Genomic DNA, 14601 nt, shown 5'->3' on the forward strand with positions numbered 1-14601 from the left:
ATAAAAATATCGCAGCAAACAAAGAAATAAAATGAAACTTCACATTCTTTATGGTTTGTTTAATATGGCGCCAAATGGAGGGTTCGTGCGCATAATTTAACTGTCCATGAGCTGTTAGCTGTGTGATACACCAAATCATGATCTTTATGGTTTTAATTAATTAATCAATTTAGGTTTTCTTTAAAGAGTCATAATTCTTTTTTATCTTCTTTTTTATCTGAAGGTGGACTATAATCCACCCAATAATTAGACTGTAAGGGAATACACACACACTCACATAATTAACAAAATAATGAATTAAAAACAGAAAAAGAGTAATAATGGGAATAAAGTACACCACCACATGGATTGGAAGCTTCATTTTCTGCTGCTCTATCATTCCAGCCATGAATGATCAACTTAACTTCTCTCTACAACTAAAAAGTATATCTTTTTTTCATCCTCATCATTACAACAATAGTCATTATCGTTAATTTATTGTTCTCTCCTTTTGGCCTCCTACATTACACAAATCCCATCTTTGAATTCCCACTTTTTGCTTCAAATTTCATCTCCACTGTTCAAGATCCTCTGTTCCTTGTACTTTCAGCCAAAAAACCCGGTCGTTTTTTGGTTTCTTTGACTCCAAAGTTTGCATTTTTGCTTCAGTGTTTTCTCATAGAGGTATGTTTGTATTTCATTATACTCTTTCTGGTAGTTTTGGTAATTGCAGAAGGAGAGGAAAGGCCATATTTTTGTGTTTTTCATGTTTGGTCAAGGTTTGCTTTGTTTAAACAGTGAAACAATGATTGATTACGATTGAAATTTAGCCAATTTAGTATTGTGTATAACTTCTATAACCAGAGCAGAATTTTTTCTTGCTACTTTTATTGGTGGCCATTTTTTTGTGGAATACCAGGAACATACTCCTCCTCCTCCTCCTCTTTTTTTTTTTTTTTTGTAACCAAGTGGATGTTAATATTCTTCTTGTTTTGAGTTCATTTTCTTACATCAAGATTCTGGATTGACGTGGGGTGTTGACTTAAGGAGATCTACTTTCATTAATTTTGTTGCGAAATACAATGAGCTTCATTTATCTCAATTTCTTGGCGTGCTGATTATGTAAAGTTCCAATCTTTTGCTTTTGAAGTTAAGATAAGGTTGCCCCCCAAGCTGTAATACGAAGAAAACATTTGTTTTGTTGGTTCATTATAATCCTCATGGGCTACAAAAAAATGGATCTTATTTTTACTGGATCTGTTATGTTTTCATCTCATTGTTCAGTCTTTGAAAAGTCTTGATTCAATTATTCTAGTTTTCTGTCAATAATGTTGGGAAGAATTTGTGGGCTCGCAGGGTTTCCAGCTGCAGGATTGTATAATTTGTGGATAAGAGCAATCATTTTACGCCTGAATGTGTGAGGCAGATGCATTGCTGAGGAAATGACAGCTTTTTGGTAGACCATCTAGCTGCATGGGAGGATTTTTGCACCTTTTTGACTTTAATCAAGACAACATGGCCAGGAAAATTCTTGCTCCTAAGCGACATGTTGATGGTAAGTATTGCCATAATTTTCTTTTCTTTTCTTTTTCTATGCAAAGGTAGAAACTTTTTATATATGGTTTTTCAGTGCCTGTTTAACAGAGACATGTACTTTAGATTATTAGTAATCTTTCCATCCCTAACTGCAAGAACGGGTTAGTCTATGTTCGATGGCACTTTTCTAAGACTACAGTTGATTTCCTAAGCAGTTAACAGTTTTAATTTGAAACCGCTGTCTTGGGTTTTATCACGCCACAATCCACATAGTCTAAGCTGATGAAAGATGCTCAGGTGGTACACATCAAGACTGAATTGGAATTTTAATATATTCATTTGTAGGAAATATTAGCTGACTCTTCTCCCCCGTTGATATGCCTGTTCCTGAATTGTTAGCCTGTGTTGAGGGGTTGATCTGCTTTTTTAATGTTAAATGAGGGTATGGTCAATTTGGCACTGGTGGGTGGTGAACTTTCACATTTCTCCATGATGAAATTAAAGCATCTCTCTCACAAATAGATGAGAGATTGACTGCTATTCTGTTGTAGCTTGCTGAATCTGTATTTCCTTCAATAAACTGACTTGATCAAACTGATCTACAGGACTGGAAGCTCCCCGGAATAGCTTGGAGCTGCAAGTAGAATCTTCTCAGAGCTGCTGTGCTGCAGGAGATGCACTGGTAAATTTTCTTCATCACTCGCCTAGCATATCTTCTAACATTATCACGAGAGTTGCTGTTCAAGCGTACGCCTCTGCATTTGTATACCACAACAGTGTTTTACATTTGATATGGAAATATGGCTTGCATTCTGGTGGATTGAAAATCATAATTTAATGGGAGATCTTGAGGTTCAGGATTGAATCATTTCTGAGTTTCAGGAAATGACCCCAATTTGGAGTTTCGCGTGCAACTGTCTTAATTTATATGATACCAGCCTACTCATACCCACTCTCCTATCACAGGATATTTTACAGAGTGTCGATTTCCAATCTGCTATGTTCTTCTAAGAATTCTCACTGTCTTATTTGTATTTCAGATAAATATTGTTTTCTTTGTTTACATATTCACTTAATCTTTTCTGTAAGTTTCAGTACTCTTATGAGGTCGAAGAAAACTGGTCTCAAAAGAATTGTTATCCAATTGAGGCTTCAATGAAGAGATTGATTAACGAGGAAATTTCCCAGCAATCAAGTGCAAAGAAAAATGTACCAAGCATTGTTGCCCGACTGATGGGGGTGGACATGTTGCCACTAGAAACGAAATCTGCAGTTCAGACGATTGATAACAAGAAAGCAATCACAGAAACCAAGATCTCGAAAAAGGAGAAGAATGAAAGAAGGTCAGCTGCTCATCTCTCTTCCAACTCAAATTCTTATAGGCAGATGGAACTCGATTCACTTTATGATGTTAAAGAGCAAGATGTTTATAGATGGAGTAAAGGCCAAAAGTTAGGGAAACCGAGCCCTCGAGAACATCCTCAAGAGGAGGAACTTCAAAATTTTAAAAAGGAATTTGAAGCATGGCAAACTGCTAGGTTTAAGGAATATTCTAAGATAGTTGAACATGACAGCAGTCCCGGTCAGTTACTTGTTCCAGAAAAAATCAACAAGAAAAAAATGGCACTTGATGTAGATACCAGGATACCAGCAAGCGAGAGGCATGCAGAACCTAAGGGTCTTACATCAAAAGCAAGGTCACATGAAAGAAGTGGGTTACTACATCCTAGACATAAAGTGGAACTATTTCCAGATGAACAGGAGGATTTTTTTCCTGCAAGAAACAGAACTGTAAGTAGAAACACCGAGCACTCCTTGATAAATTATGGTGAGAAACTGGATAACTCTTCTGCTCACACACGGATAGTGATCTTGAAGCCTGGTCCTGATAGGATTTGTGACCACGATGAGTCCTGGACTAGCTCCTCAGGAACTTTTGAGGACAGAGGTAGCATTGAAGATTTCCTTGAGGAGGTCAAAGAACGGCTGAAATGTGAATTGCAAGGGAAAACTCAAAGAAGGAGTTCCGTGGTCAGAGGAAGTGGAATTGAAACCCCCTTTAGTGAAAGGCCATCAGATCCAAAACAAATTGCTCAGCATATAGCAAAGCAAGTCAGGGATAGTGTAACTCGGGACCTTGGGATGAGTTTGCTCAGATCAGAATCAACAAGATCGTATAGAAGTGAAATTCAGTTTAATGAGCCAGGTTCTCCTGAGTTCATCAACAGAGATACTAGAAGATTCTTGTCAGAGAGATTGAGGAATGTTCTAAGGAGAGAGACGCATCTAGATGATCCCATAGTTATCAGTGGCATTTCTGGATCATCTCTATTGGAAAATGAAAGGGCCAGACTAAAGCATGTGGGAGATTCATTGAAAGCTGGAAACGAGCCGAACTATTGGGAAATCATGAAAGATGAACAAGAAATGCAAACTAGATCATTCAGGCATGGGGATGAAAATGGAGCACCTCACCACAAATTATCTCCAAGGAACCTAATCAGGTCTTTGTCAGCTCCTGTGCCAGGAACATCTTTTGGGAAGCTTCTTCTTGAGGACCGACACATTTTAACCGGTGCCCATATCAGGAGGAAGCATGAATCCCATGAAAATGTGACCTTGGAGTTGAAGAAACGGAAGAAAGAAAGATTTAACATAAAAGAAAAGGTTTCCAATTTCAGATACAGCTTCTCTCTTAGGGGTAAGCTGTTTGGCAAGAAGATCCAATCAATGATGGAATCACATAATGCTGAACAGGAGCTTGTAAAGGATATCATGAACGGGCCAACAGTTATTAGGAACTTTGGCGAGAGAAACATAATGGTACTATTTTCTTTCCCTCTACTACAATAAATGAAAGAAAAGGTTCATATTCTGTCCACTTCTGTTGTCTAACCAGCTTATCATTGAACTTTGCTCCTAGGAAAACTCGACTGAGGTGCCTCCAAGCCCTGCATCTGTGTGTAGTAGTGCTCAAGAAGAGTTCTGGAGGGCAACAGATTACCTCAGCCCAGCATCAACACCTGATATGACTATGGGAGAAGATGATGCCATGCCACAAGTTTTTAAGGAGATCAGTTCTAATCTGAATGGTATGGAAACACTTGTTTCCTCTTGGTGATGCCTATAACATGCCTGTTGCCATGCTTTTAATATTTTTATTGATTTCAAGGCTAGTGTTTGGGTGAAAAGTAAAAAAGAAAAGTCAGCCTCAATGAATTTGGCCCATGTTTGCTGATTTTAGATGATCTATTATTTTTCATATGCTACAAGATATGGAGGGAAAGGATCCCTAGGTAATTTAGTTTAAGGAACTTCTCTATCATCACATGCTCATTTTCTGGCTAAGTGACCATGCCATAAATCTTGATGACTGGTCATGATATTCATGTTCTCTTACCGTTTTCCTCTAATTTCTGGCTTTTTATGGTTGTACCATGAAACGTAGTTCTTCTAGTTCATATCAAACTCTCAGCATTTTGAACAACTTGAAATATTATTCTGAAAACCAAGACACTACTAATACAAGGCCCTTCCATTGAAAATATGAATGTGAAGTTGTTTTCTGATAGCTTCTTTTATCCTGTTGATTATGCAGAGCTGCGACGGCAACTAAATCAACTCGGGTCCGTTAAACCTGAAGAGACAACAATTGAACATGAGAGCAACGAGTTCAAACTAGATGATCTAGAGGACAAAGCAGAAGCTTACGTAAGAGATTTGCTTATTGCTTCTGGTTTCTATGATGGATCATCTGATAAATGTTTATTGAGATGGGACCCATTTGCGAAGCCTATCAGCAATTCAGTGTTTGAAGACGTTGAAAAATCTTGTAAAAAATTCTTGCCCGTGGATGATGGAGCTACTGCAACGCATCACAATGAGACGAATGCAGAACACAGAATGTTATTTGATTTGTCGAATGAGGCGCTTTCAACTGTACTTGGACCACCCGTGACCATGTCTAGATTCAGAAGAAAGGTCATCGATTGGTCCATGCTGCCACATCTACACGGAAGGAAATTATTGGATTCTGTGTGGGAGATCATCCGTGAGAATTTATACCCTTTCAACGACAAACCCTTCTACTCTCTAGATAATATGGTGAACAAGTATTTAGAATCCAGTCCCTGGTCTGGCTTGATAGATGATGAGGTAAATAATTTCGAAGGAGAGATAGAATGTCTTATCATGGGAGATCTTATAGAGGAAATGCTGAAGGATTTATGCATGGATTAGTCCCTTCTCTGCTGTGATAAAATATCAAAATCATCAGGCAAATAACCTGTAGATGGAGAGAAAAAGAAAGCGAAGATGGCCAATCATCAGGCAAAACTGGGAACACCAAGTTTTCTTGCTTGCTACAAGTTTAAGTGTGGAGTTAGAGATTTTGCATGTGCATGAATGTATATAGGTTCCTTGAAGGAGTTGAGTTCAGAAACCATATCCTTACTGTAAATGAGTTGATTTGCATGGATTAGCAGGTATTTTTCTTGACAGACTGGGTATATTATTCATAATTTATCTAACCTGGAATCTTAATACATTTCTTTTATTCACTGGCATAAAATCCAGTTTTTAAGAGCTTGCCTTGCTTCAATTCTTCAACTTCTCTAGCCCATTTTCTTCCATGGCCCAGGCTGGTTCAAAAAACGAAGAAGAGGTACGAGTAAAGTGCAAGAAAGAAAATATTCAAAAGAGAGGCCATTAAAAGATCTCCCACTAAACTAAGAATCTCGTGGAAAGCACAGGGAAAGGGACTGGGAAAAAGAAACCGAAAGAAGAAAATGATTCTTACAAATATATTGATTCTGATGACAAATAGAATGCTTCAGACATGATTTGATGATAATAGTCTCAATGTCCCAAAATCACTCGAAACAAAAGTGAAGGATTAATTAAAGAAAAAACCACTTGGGAATAAAATCTTAGTGCATAGGTATTACAAATTCATATATTTATTTTGTAAGGATTTTTTTCGGTTCAATTTGTTTTCCGAGAAAAACATTCAATTAATAATTTTTTAAGTAGTTTTTTATGATTTTAATATATTGATATTAAAAATAAAAAAAATATTTTATATATTTTTAATTAAAAAATACCGTAAATAAATCAGGATAAGGATGGAAAAACTGAATTTTTTCAGTGAAAAAAAACGTTAGGTGCACCAAATATTTATGCTCAAGTAAGAATCCAATAAAGATTTAGACGATAAAAGAGAGTCAATCTCCAACATGATATCTTTTATGAGTCAAGTTAGGCTAATAACAGTGTGAAGAGTGGACACGGTTGGTAGAAGAGTCCCACGTTGCCTTCAATGTTCGATCTTTTCTTCTTCTTTTTTAATTAAATTATTTATTAAGTGCATTGCCCCCAGGCCACTCAAGTTGTTTTCACAACATTTATTCACATCAACTTGTTTGATCTTTTCGGTCTCTTCAGTCCTCATGCGTCAACTTCTGGTTTTTTTTTTTTAATTAACATAGGTGTTCGGATAACTTATACACGTATTAACTAATCTTACAAGCCCTAAAGTTAACGATCATGCAAGTCTTTAATGACCTTGATATTTATGATACTTGAACTGATGATCTTTAGAAAATAAATCAAGGACCTGACTAGTTAAATTACATCCCTAAAATCAACTTGAACCTATTATTTTATCCAAAGATATAAAGGTACAAAGTATGTTTGTTTATGTTTTATTAAAAAAAAATTTAATTATATGTTGATGTTGATGTCAAAAATAAATTTTAAAATATTATTTTAATGCATTTTCAAGTAAAAAATACTTTAAAAAACAACTATCATTACAAAAACAAACGGGCTCTTACTCATGTATATGCATTATGTGGATTATTTTCTTTATAAATCATCAAATTAATAAATTATTATCCAAACAAATGAAAAGGTCACAAATAAAGAGAACATAAAAATATAAAATAATTAACTTAATACCAACCATCGCGAAAAGAATTATGAAATATATTTATTGATGAGAAATTATGTACTGAGCAGAGGAAATTATCATAAGGTAAGAGCACATAATTAAGAAATAAAATAACAAATTCAAATTCAACAAACTCTCGAGAAGAGATAAATATATTTATTACTAAAAGATTGCGTGTTCTTTTTTAATGCACAAGGATACAATATTTACGATCGATATAATAAATTTTTACCAAAAACTATGAAAATACCACAAAGAAAAGGCATTTAAATATATTAAATAATAAATCTAAATTTAACAAATTAGTTTGGATAGTTAGTTTGTTTTGCATTAATTTATATTAATACATATTGCTGTATGCCTGAATATTGGATAAGTCTTTCTAACTCTGTAGCTTATCTAATTATGCTAATAAATTATACAATTACAACTATAAACTAAAACAAAACCCATTTTCAATGTTCATTACTGGACCCTCCTTCGAAAACTTTGGCTGGGTTCTTGAAGTCCTGATTTATGCATTATTTGATTCTTGTTGTTTTAAAATTTTATATTTCAATCCTAATTTTTATTTATTTTTGTTTTAGTTTCTAGACGTTGAAAAAAAAAAGAAAAATTCATCTAAAAAATATTAAGAAGAGAGAAAGGGTTTGATTGACTATATCCGGTTAATCGAAAAATCAATTTTGACGTCAGTAAATTCCTCCTAGAAAGGAGAGTTCGGTAAAGAAATTTTTTTTTTCTTCAAACATACTAGGAAAAGTAAATCACGCCCGTAGAGTTTTTTTTAATTTTTAATTTTTAAAGTTATTAGTTGATATTTAGATTTAAAATGGATCTATTGAAGGTTTTATGATATTTTTCAAGTATTTTTAGGTGGAGAAATATTGAAAAATAGATTTTGAGGTTTAAAAATTAAAACCCTAAGTTTTCGATAACTTAGAGGTGATAGAAAAATAAATTAGTGGACGACACGTCAATTGTAAAAGTAAATGATATATCATCCATATTTTTTTTTAAAAATAAAATAAAAGAAAACCAAGCATACAAACCTAGCTTCCAAGCCCTGGCATGGTTTATCTTTTTCTTGTAGGTTAGGCACGACAGCCCAAAAAATGTTTTTTTAACAATAGTTTTAGCCCTTGAGCTTTTATTTTCTTCTTTTAATTAATTGTTTTATTTTTTAAAAAAATTCTTCAAATAAAATTATTTAGATGATATTTACAAAAGTATCCGGTAACATGCGTATCTTTTAAATAAAAGTATAACCTTCTTATAGTTTATTTTATGAATAATTATATATTAATCTAATCTACAAAATTTAACTATATATAAAATAATTATAAGCATTTTTTTCTCCCCCCACCCCACATTTTAGTTTTTTTTTTATAAGAGAATCGTATAAGACAGATGCGATTCATGAGACATGCATATATATCATCTCCAACTCTATTAAATATGTTATTTTTCTTTGGATTATGTTGTTTTTCTATTTCTTTTTATGCAGTTGCACTCTGTCTGGGTTAGCCACAAGACATACATGCTTTTATTATTCCATGTGATGCCGCGAGACATATTCGAAACTTATCAAAGAATCGGAAAATAAGAAGAGAGAGTCAACTCGTGTGTTCCTAGCTTTACCTAGACCCGTGAAAAACCTTGCAACACTTCAAAAAAGGGGTTTTCGGTAGTATGTAGCTTTGAATCGGTTTTCACACGAGATCTTGAGGTGGAATCAAGCATGTTTCCAAGCCAGGCATCGATGCCTATACTTGCTAGGGTTAGGGTTAGGGTTAGGGTCGGGGTTAGGGTTCAATTCAATGAATGATGATTTTGGCTGTGTTCCTCCGGATTTTCTGCACGAAGAAGACAAACACCAAAGTCATGGATCATACTCTAAATCATACAATTGTCTATGCCCTGTGATGCGCAGGTAATTGGGAATCACGTGTGTGTATTTCTTAATTAAGGGCTTGCCAAGAAAGAAGACAACTTGTTCATGTAAGTTGCCCAAAAAGACAAGGAAAAGCAAGACAATCTCCATGTTCATTCTGACATGCCAATCATCCTTAGCACCAAATGCTCGCGGCTGAGGTTTTTTTTTTTTTTTTTTTGTTTCTGATTTGACATTTAAATTATCTCTTATCAACAAAAATGAGTATTCTTTTTAAACAATTTTAAGGATTTACCTATTATGTTGATGCGTTTGAGAGAATAAATTGTTTTGGATAATGGTCTCCACGAATATCTATTGAAAAAAAAATCTAAATATTGTTGATTGAAAGTGCATCCATTCAATGTATTCAAGGTATTGCTGTTTAGATTTTGAGATATTACTTTTATTAAGATTGATTTCATCAATTAATGAGAAATTTAGTTTAAAGAACAAATAATATAGTCCTTCGCAGCAACTTTATTTATTTTCTTATTTTTCACCCAAATTTCTATAAGTATTTTATCTACATTGTTCTAAATTTTGCACTTATTTTATCTAATATATTTGTTAGTTGTTCTTTTATTTGTATGCTTATTAATTTTGAAAATATTTTGATTATACTAAAATAATTATTTTGTTCCCAATAGTTTTAAGGCTAAAACTATTTTAATTATTTAGTTTAATTCCTTTTATATTTTCATACCTTAATTTTTGTTAATTGAATTATTTATATAACACTTGTTTTTACATAATATTGTACAAAACAAACAAATTATTTTTGGTTACCATGTAGAAAAACATGGGTTCTACTCGAGAGAATGTTATTTGGGCAAGCACTACTTTGATATAAAGGATTCTTTCATCGCTTTTTTATAGTGCATGGTGAGAAACTTAAGAAGTTCATTAGCGTGAACTTTAAAATATAACAACAAAAGATATTTTTTTATATTATCACCTTGGACCTGGCAAGATCATTAATAAAAGATGTGCCAAAGTTATTTAACAAAGAGTTTGATCTCATTATTATGGTAGTTGTTAACATGTGGAAGCCAACAATTTATGTTCAAAAATTATATCTTGAATGGTTCGGACAAAATACTTTGTAATATATATAGTTCCATCAATAATGCTAAGGTGTTATGGGAATGATTACATTAGAAATAAAAAGCTAAGGATGTCAACATGAAAAAGTTTATAGCAAAAACATCTTCTCGATTTCAAGATGGTTGATTTAAAGATTTTGATAAGTTAAGTCCAAGAGTTTTAACTCATACTATATAATATGTATATTGAGGGGATTGTTTCGAGTGAATCCTTTCAAAGTAGATATTATTATCAAGAAATTTTCACTACAAATTTTTTCAAGAACTACCTTATTCATTAGTGAAAGGTGATTAAAGTTGAAGATCTCATTTTGAGGTAGAAAAAAAAAATAAGTTGCCTTGAGAATAGTGCAAGCTTTTCCTTAATGGCATATAGTGTAAATATAATTGAACAGAGGAGAAGTTTCATGATAAAAGATGACTTTCATAATGAGATTGTTTATTAAGTTGACCTCGAATACGACTTTCAAAAAGTTTCTCACCTTTAATGGTGTGATTTATATTATTGATATTAAAAAGAATTTAGTATCTAACTCATTATTGAGCAATGATGGATTTGAAATGATATTTATGAAACTGAGAATTGTTTAAGAACAAAATGAACATAATTATGAGAACTAAAAAAAAAATCTAAAAGAACTATGTGAGTATTATCATCTTGGTTTATATAAAAAATTATATAATTCAAGATATAATATGATAAATTCAATTGTACTTTTCTAGAAAATATTTAAAACCAAAAGCTGCGTCTCATCGTAATACAATAATCTACCAATTCATTTTCTCTTTACAAATCCTCCCTTCTTTGCATATTGGTTAGATAATTTTTATTTATGTGAGGGATTCTTAAGAAAATTGGTTTTAACATGGTTAATAGGTATATTTGAAATTGAAATAAAAATGAGGTTCACTCACATTTGGGAATCAATCATGGATGAATAAGAAATTGATATAAAAAACCCTTGATTAACATAAATTCTCAAACCCAAAAGCCTTAATCCCATATTAAAATATTATAAGTTTAGTAGCTTATATAAACATTAAACCCATGGAACATCAAAGTTTTTAGAATGAAGATGACCTAGACAATGTGAGCTTTGTATTAAAAACATACGTGCACATTTAACTTAGATCAAACTTGTGTTTGAGTTAATTATAAAATAATTTTTTAATATAAATTTTTTTTTTAAACCCATAATCATTTATTCGTCTAGATTCATTAAATCTATTGGCTTAATACATTTAAATTATATTTTTTGCCAGTTTATTTTCTTATATAGATTGTTTTGATTTTAATTTTTAAAATGTTTGGAATAAGTGTAAAAAACATCAAGTTCAAAAACAAAATTAGTCAGTTTGTTTTAAATAATATCAGGTTTTAATGATTTTAAATGGAAGTAATTAATTATATTAATCATGAAAACAATGTTTTTCTCCCATATCTTTTATAAATAGGGATGAGGGATTGTTGAGAGACATAAGAAATACAAAAAAACTTCTATTGTCTTTCATTAATCATCTGAAATCTTGAAAATAAATAGTTTATTATAAATTGTATACATATTTTATATGATATATTTGTTAGTATTTTTATTTATATGTTTATTAGTTTTGCAAAAATCTTGATTAATTGCAGTAAACAATTTATGTATTTATTTATTTTCCAATGCACACATAACTTTAAGAATTGTAAACCCAAGCTTTTATATAAAGAATATTATAGGAAAGAATTACTTTTACGTGTGAATGGATGACTAAAATGTGATAATATATGATGAGAATTAAAATTAAATCGAGAAGGAGGGAGCAGTAAGATATGATGAAAATCTGGTGAAGAGTGCTTTTCTCTGAGTGGATACCGACCTAAGTGAAGGTCTAATGAAAGAGGGACAAGTGGCAGAGATTAAGTGCCTGTGCTGTCAGATGGGACCTGGAGGGTGACAGAGGTAGCACGGTGCTCAAAACAACTAAAACAGCCACTCACCTAGCTACCCGCGTTTTTAACTCGGTTCACCAAACCAGAGCAGCCTCCACTAGAGAATGTTTTCTTTCTTTTTTTGGCTTTTGTGTCAAAGACACTGTTGCGGTTTTGTTATGTATGAGATACGTTTAAAAACAATAACTAATTAATGATTTGGGTTATAAATTTATAATCATGACCGTTTAAGTAAGCAAGTTTTATTTTAATTGAATGACAAAAAAAGACAAGTATAATAGACGGACAAGAATTAACAAAAAAATATATATATTTCAATAACATGGGGAAAAAAAATATTTTTCTTAGAACTACAGGTAATGTTATTCAATTTTCAACCAATTAAATATGAAATGATGAAATTAGATAAAAATAAAAAAGTAAAAAATCCAACATGAATCAATATGAGTTTAGCATGATAGAGATGTAACCTGGTCAATAAGAGGCGGGTCAATCAGGAATAACCGGGCAAACCCGTGTTATAGGTTATAATAACTGAGATAACCTAATAAAAAAGAAATCGAAGAAAACCACAAAGTTGATTTTCTTAAGAAAAAAAAAATCTAATGTTAAACTATGAAATCATAAAAGAAAATAAGCAAAAAAAATATCAAGCCCCGTTAACTTTTCAAACTCGTGACCCGAGTTATTAAATCGAGAAACAATGTACATAGAAAAACCGCAAATACTAATCCCTAAGAAATCAAACATTGAAGAATGAAATAATTAAAAAAAATCAATTACACAAAAGAATCCAAAATAAAAATAGAAATTAAAAGAATGGGGATGAAAATTGAAATAAAAAATAAATTAGAGGGCAGTTATAAATTCTTGATTGGAGGGTTAAATTGAAAAGAAAAATAACTTCAACAAAAGTACAAAAAAATCAAAAGAATAAGGACCAAATTAGAAAAAATATAACATATTATAATTTAAAATTAAAGAATAAAATTAAAAATCAATAAAATTCTTACAAGAGGGCTAATAAGAAAAACAATGCATGGCAAGTTAAGATTGATAGATAAAATTAAAAACAAATAAATTTTTTATAAAAAGATCAAATATAAAAATTAAAACAATAAGATTGAAGAAAGACTAACTAGCAACAAATCACCCCACCATCTTTGATATGCGCCCCACCATCAGGGAAATGATGCGGTAACACTTCCAACAAAACAATGAAAGGTATTTTCTACCATTAGAAGGCGTAGCACGTGTTGTCCACATGTTAACACGTGAATAATATGTATCAATAACTTTTTTTATTTAATTAATAATTAGTCTATATAAAAAGATTGAATTGCCTTTCATAAAATTAATAATAACAAAAAAATAGAGTGAAAAGATCAAAAGGTTCCTGGCTGCGTTGTTTAATTTTTTTATTCTAAATACAAATGTTTTGTTTTACTATATTTTAAAAAATAAAAAGATAAAAGTAGATAGTTTTAAAAATTTTGACTTAAATAATAATTATATCATTTTATTATGCTAAATCAGTTTGAAAAAATTATTTATACTAATGATGAATTCTCGAATGACTTGGATTTTTTTTTATCAATACCATATAAAAATATCAAAACACCCCATCATTAAAACCATTGATTTTCTTTTTTTGAAAGACAAAAACATAATTAGATTGAACGGTGAATTACGTGTACAGTGAAAATTCCTTTAGTTTTAGCTTTTGTTCTTGTACGTTTTGCTTTAGACATTCACATCAGATTTTGGCATTCATTGCTGCAAAGTGAAAAGGCTACAAAAAAAAAAAACACCCTTTACCAGACCTTTTTTTTTTTTTGGAAAACCTAAAATAAACCTAATTCCCAATTTGATCCAAAAATTATTATTTCATACACCTTTCAATTTGGGACTTTTTTTTTTCACTTCCTAAAATTTTCCTGGAGTGTAAGATATTAGCAAAGATAACCTTGTGTGCTAAGAAAATATAGCGGATTCTATAAAGAGAGAGGTTTATCCAAAAAAAAAAAAACCACCCAAGCATAACTTTTATTAATATAGTTCGGTTCGGTTCAGTTTTTTAGAAAAAAATCGGTTCAAACCGGGTTGGCCCGGGTTTTTCCGTTTTAGCTCGTTTTTTGGTTTTGGCTCGGTTTTTTTTTTT

At 31.8% G+C, this 14601-nt stretch overlaps 1 protein-coding gene across 3 annotated transcripts; it reads left to right on the top strand.

Annotated features, from left to right (window-relative positions):
• The first annotated feature begins 307 nt into the window (after nt 1-307).
• LOC118029941 (uncharacterized) lies at nt 308-6074 on the top strand. Of its 3 annotated transcripts, none has more exons than XM_035033935.2 (6): nt 308-663; nt 1336-1534; nt 2121-2197; nt 2611-4338; nt 4439-4607; nt 5114-6074. In XM_035033935.2, the coding sequence occupies exons 2-6, from the start codon at nt 1453-1455 to the stop codon at nt 5752-5754; spliced, it is 2697 nt and encodes an 898-aa protein (XP_034889826.1). In that variant the 5' UTR covers nt 308-663; nt 1336-1452; the 3' UTR covers nt 5755-6074. The 3 variants fall into 3 exon arrangements, with proteins under 3 accessions (XP_034889826.1, XP_073265202.1, XP_073265203.1); XM_073409101.1 differs by lacking the exon at nt 308-663 and adding an exon at nt 698-1101; XM_073409102.1 differs by lacking the exon at nt 308-663 and adding an exon at nt 1119-1139.
• Nucleotides 6075-14601: the final 8527 nt, after the last annotated feature.

The sequence above is a fragment of the Populus alba genome, chromosome 5, assembly GCF_005239225.2.
Source record: "Populus alba chromosome 5, ASM523922v2, whole genome shotgun sequence".
NCBI classification, from domain to species: Eukaryota; Viridiplantae; Streptophyta; class Magnoliopsida; order Malpighiales; family Salicaceae; genus Populus; species Populus alba.

Excerpts from the sequence above, each read along its gene's own strand:
- LOC118029941 (XM_035033935.2), top strand. The coding sequence starts at position 1,453 with ATGGGAGGATTTTTGCACCTTTTTGACTTTAATCAAGACAACATGGCC. Across the intron at positions 1,535-2,120 it reads TCCTAAGCGACATGTTGATG|GACTGGAAGCTCCCCGGAAT; the intron begins GTAAGTATTGCC and ends ACTGATCTACAG. Across the intron at positions 2,198-2,610 it reads GTGCTGCAGGAGATGCACTG|TACTCTTATGAGGTCGAAGA; the intron begins GTAAATTTTCTT and ends TGTAAGTTTCAG.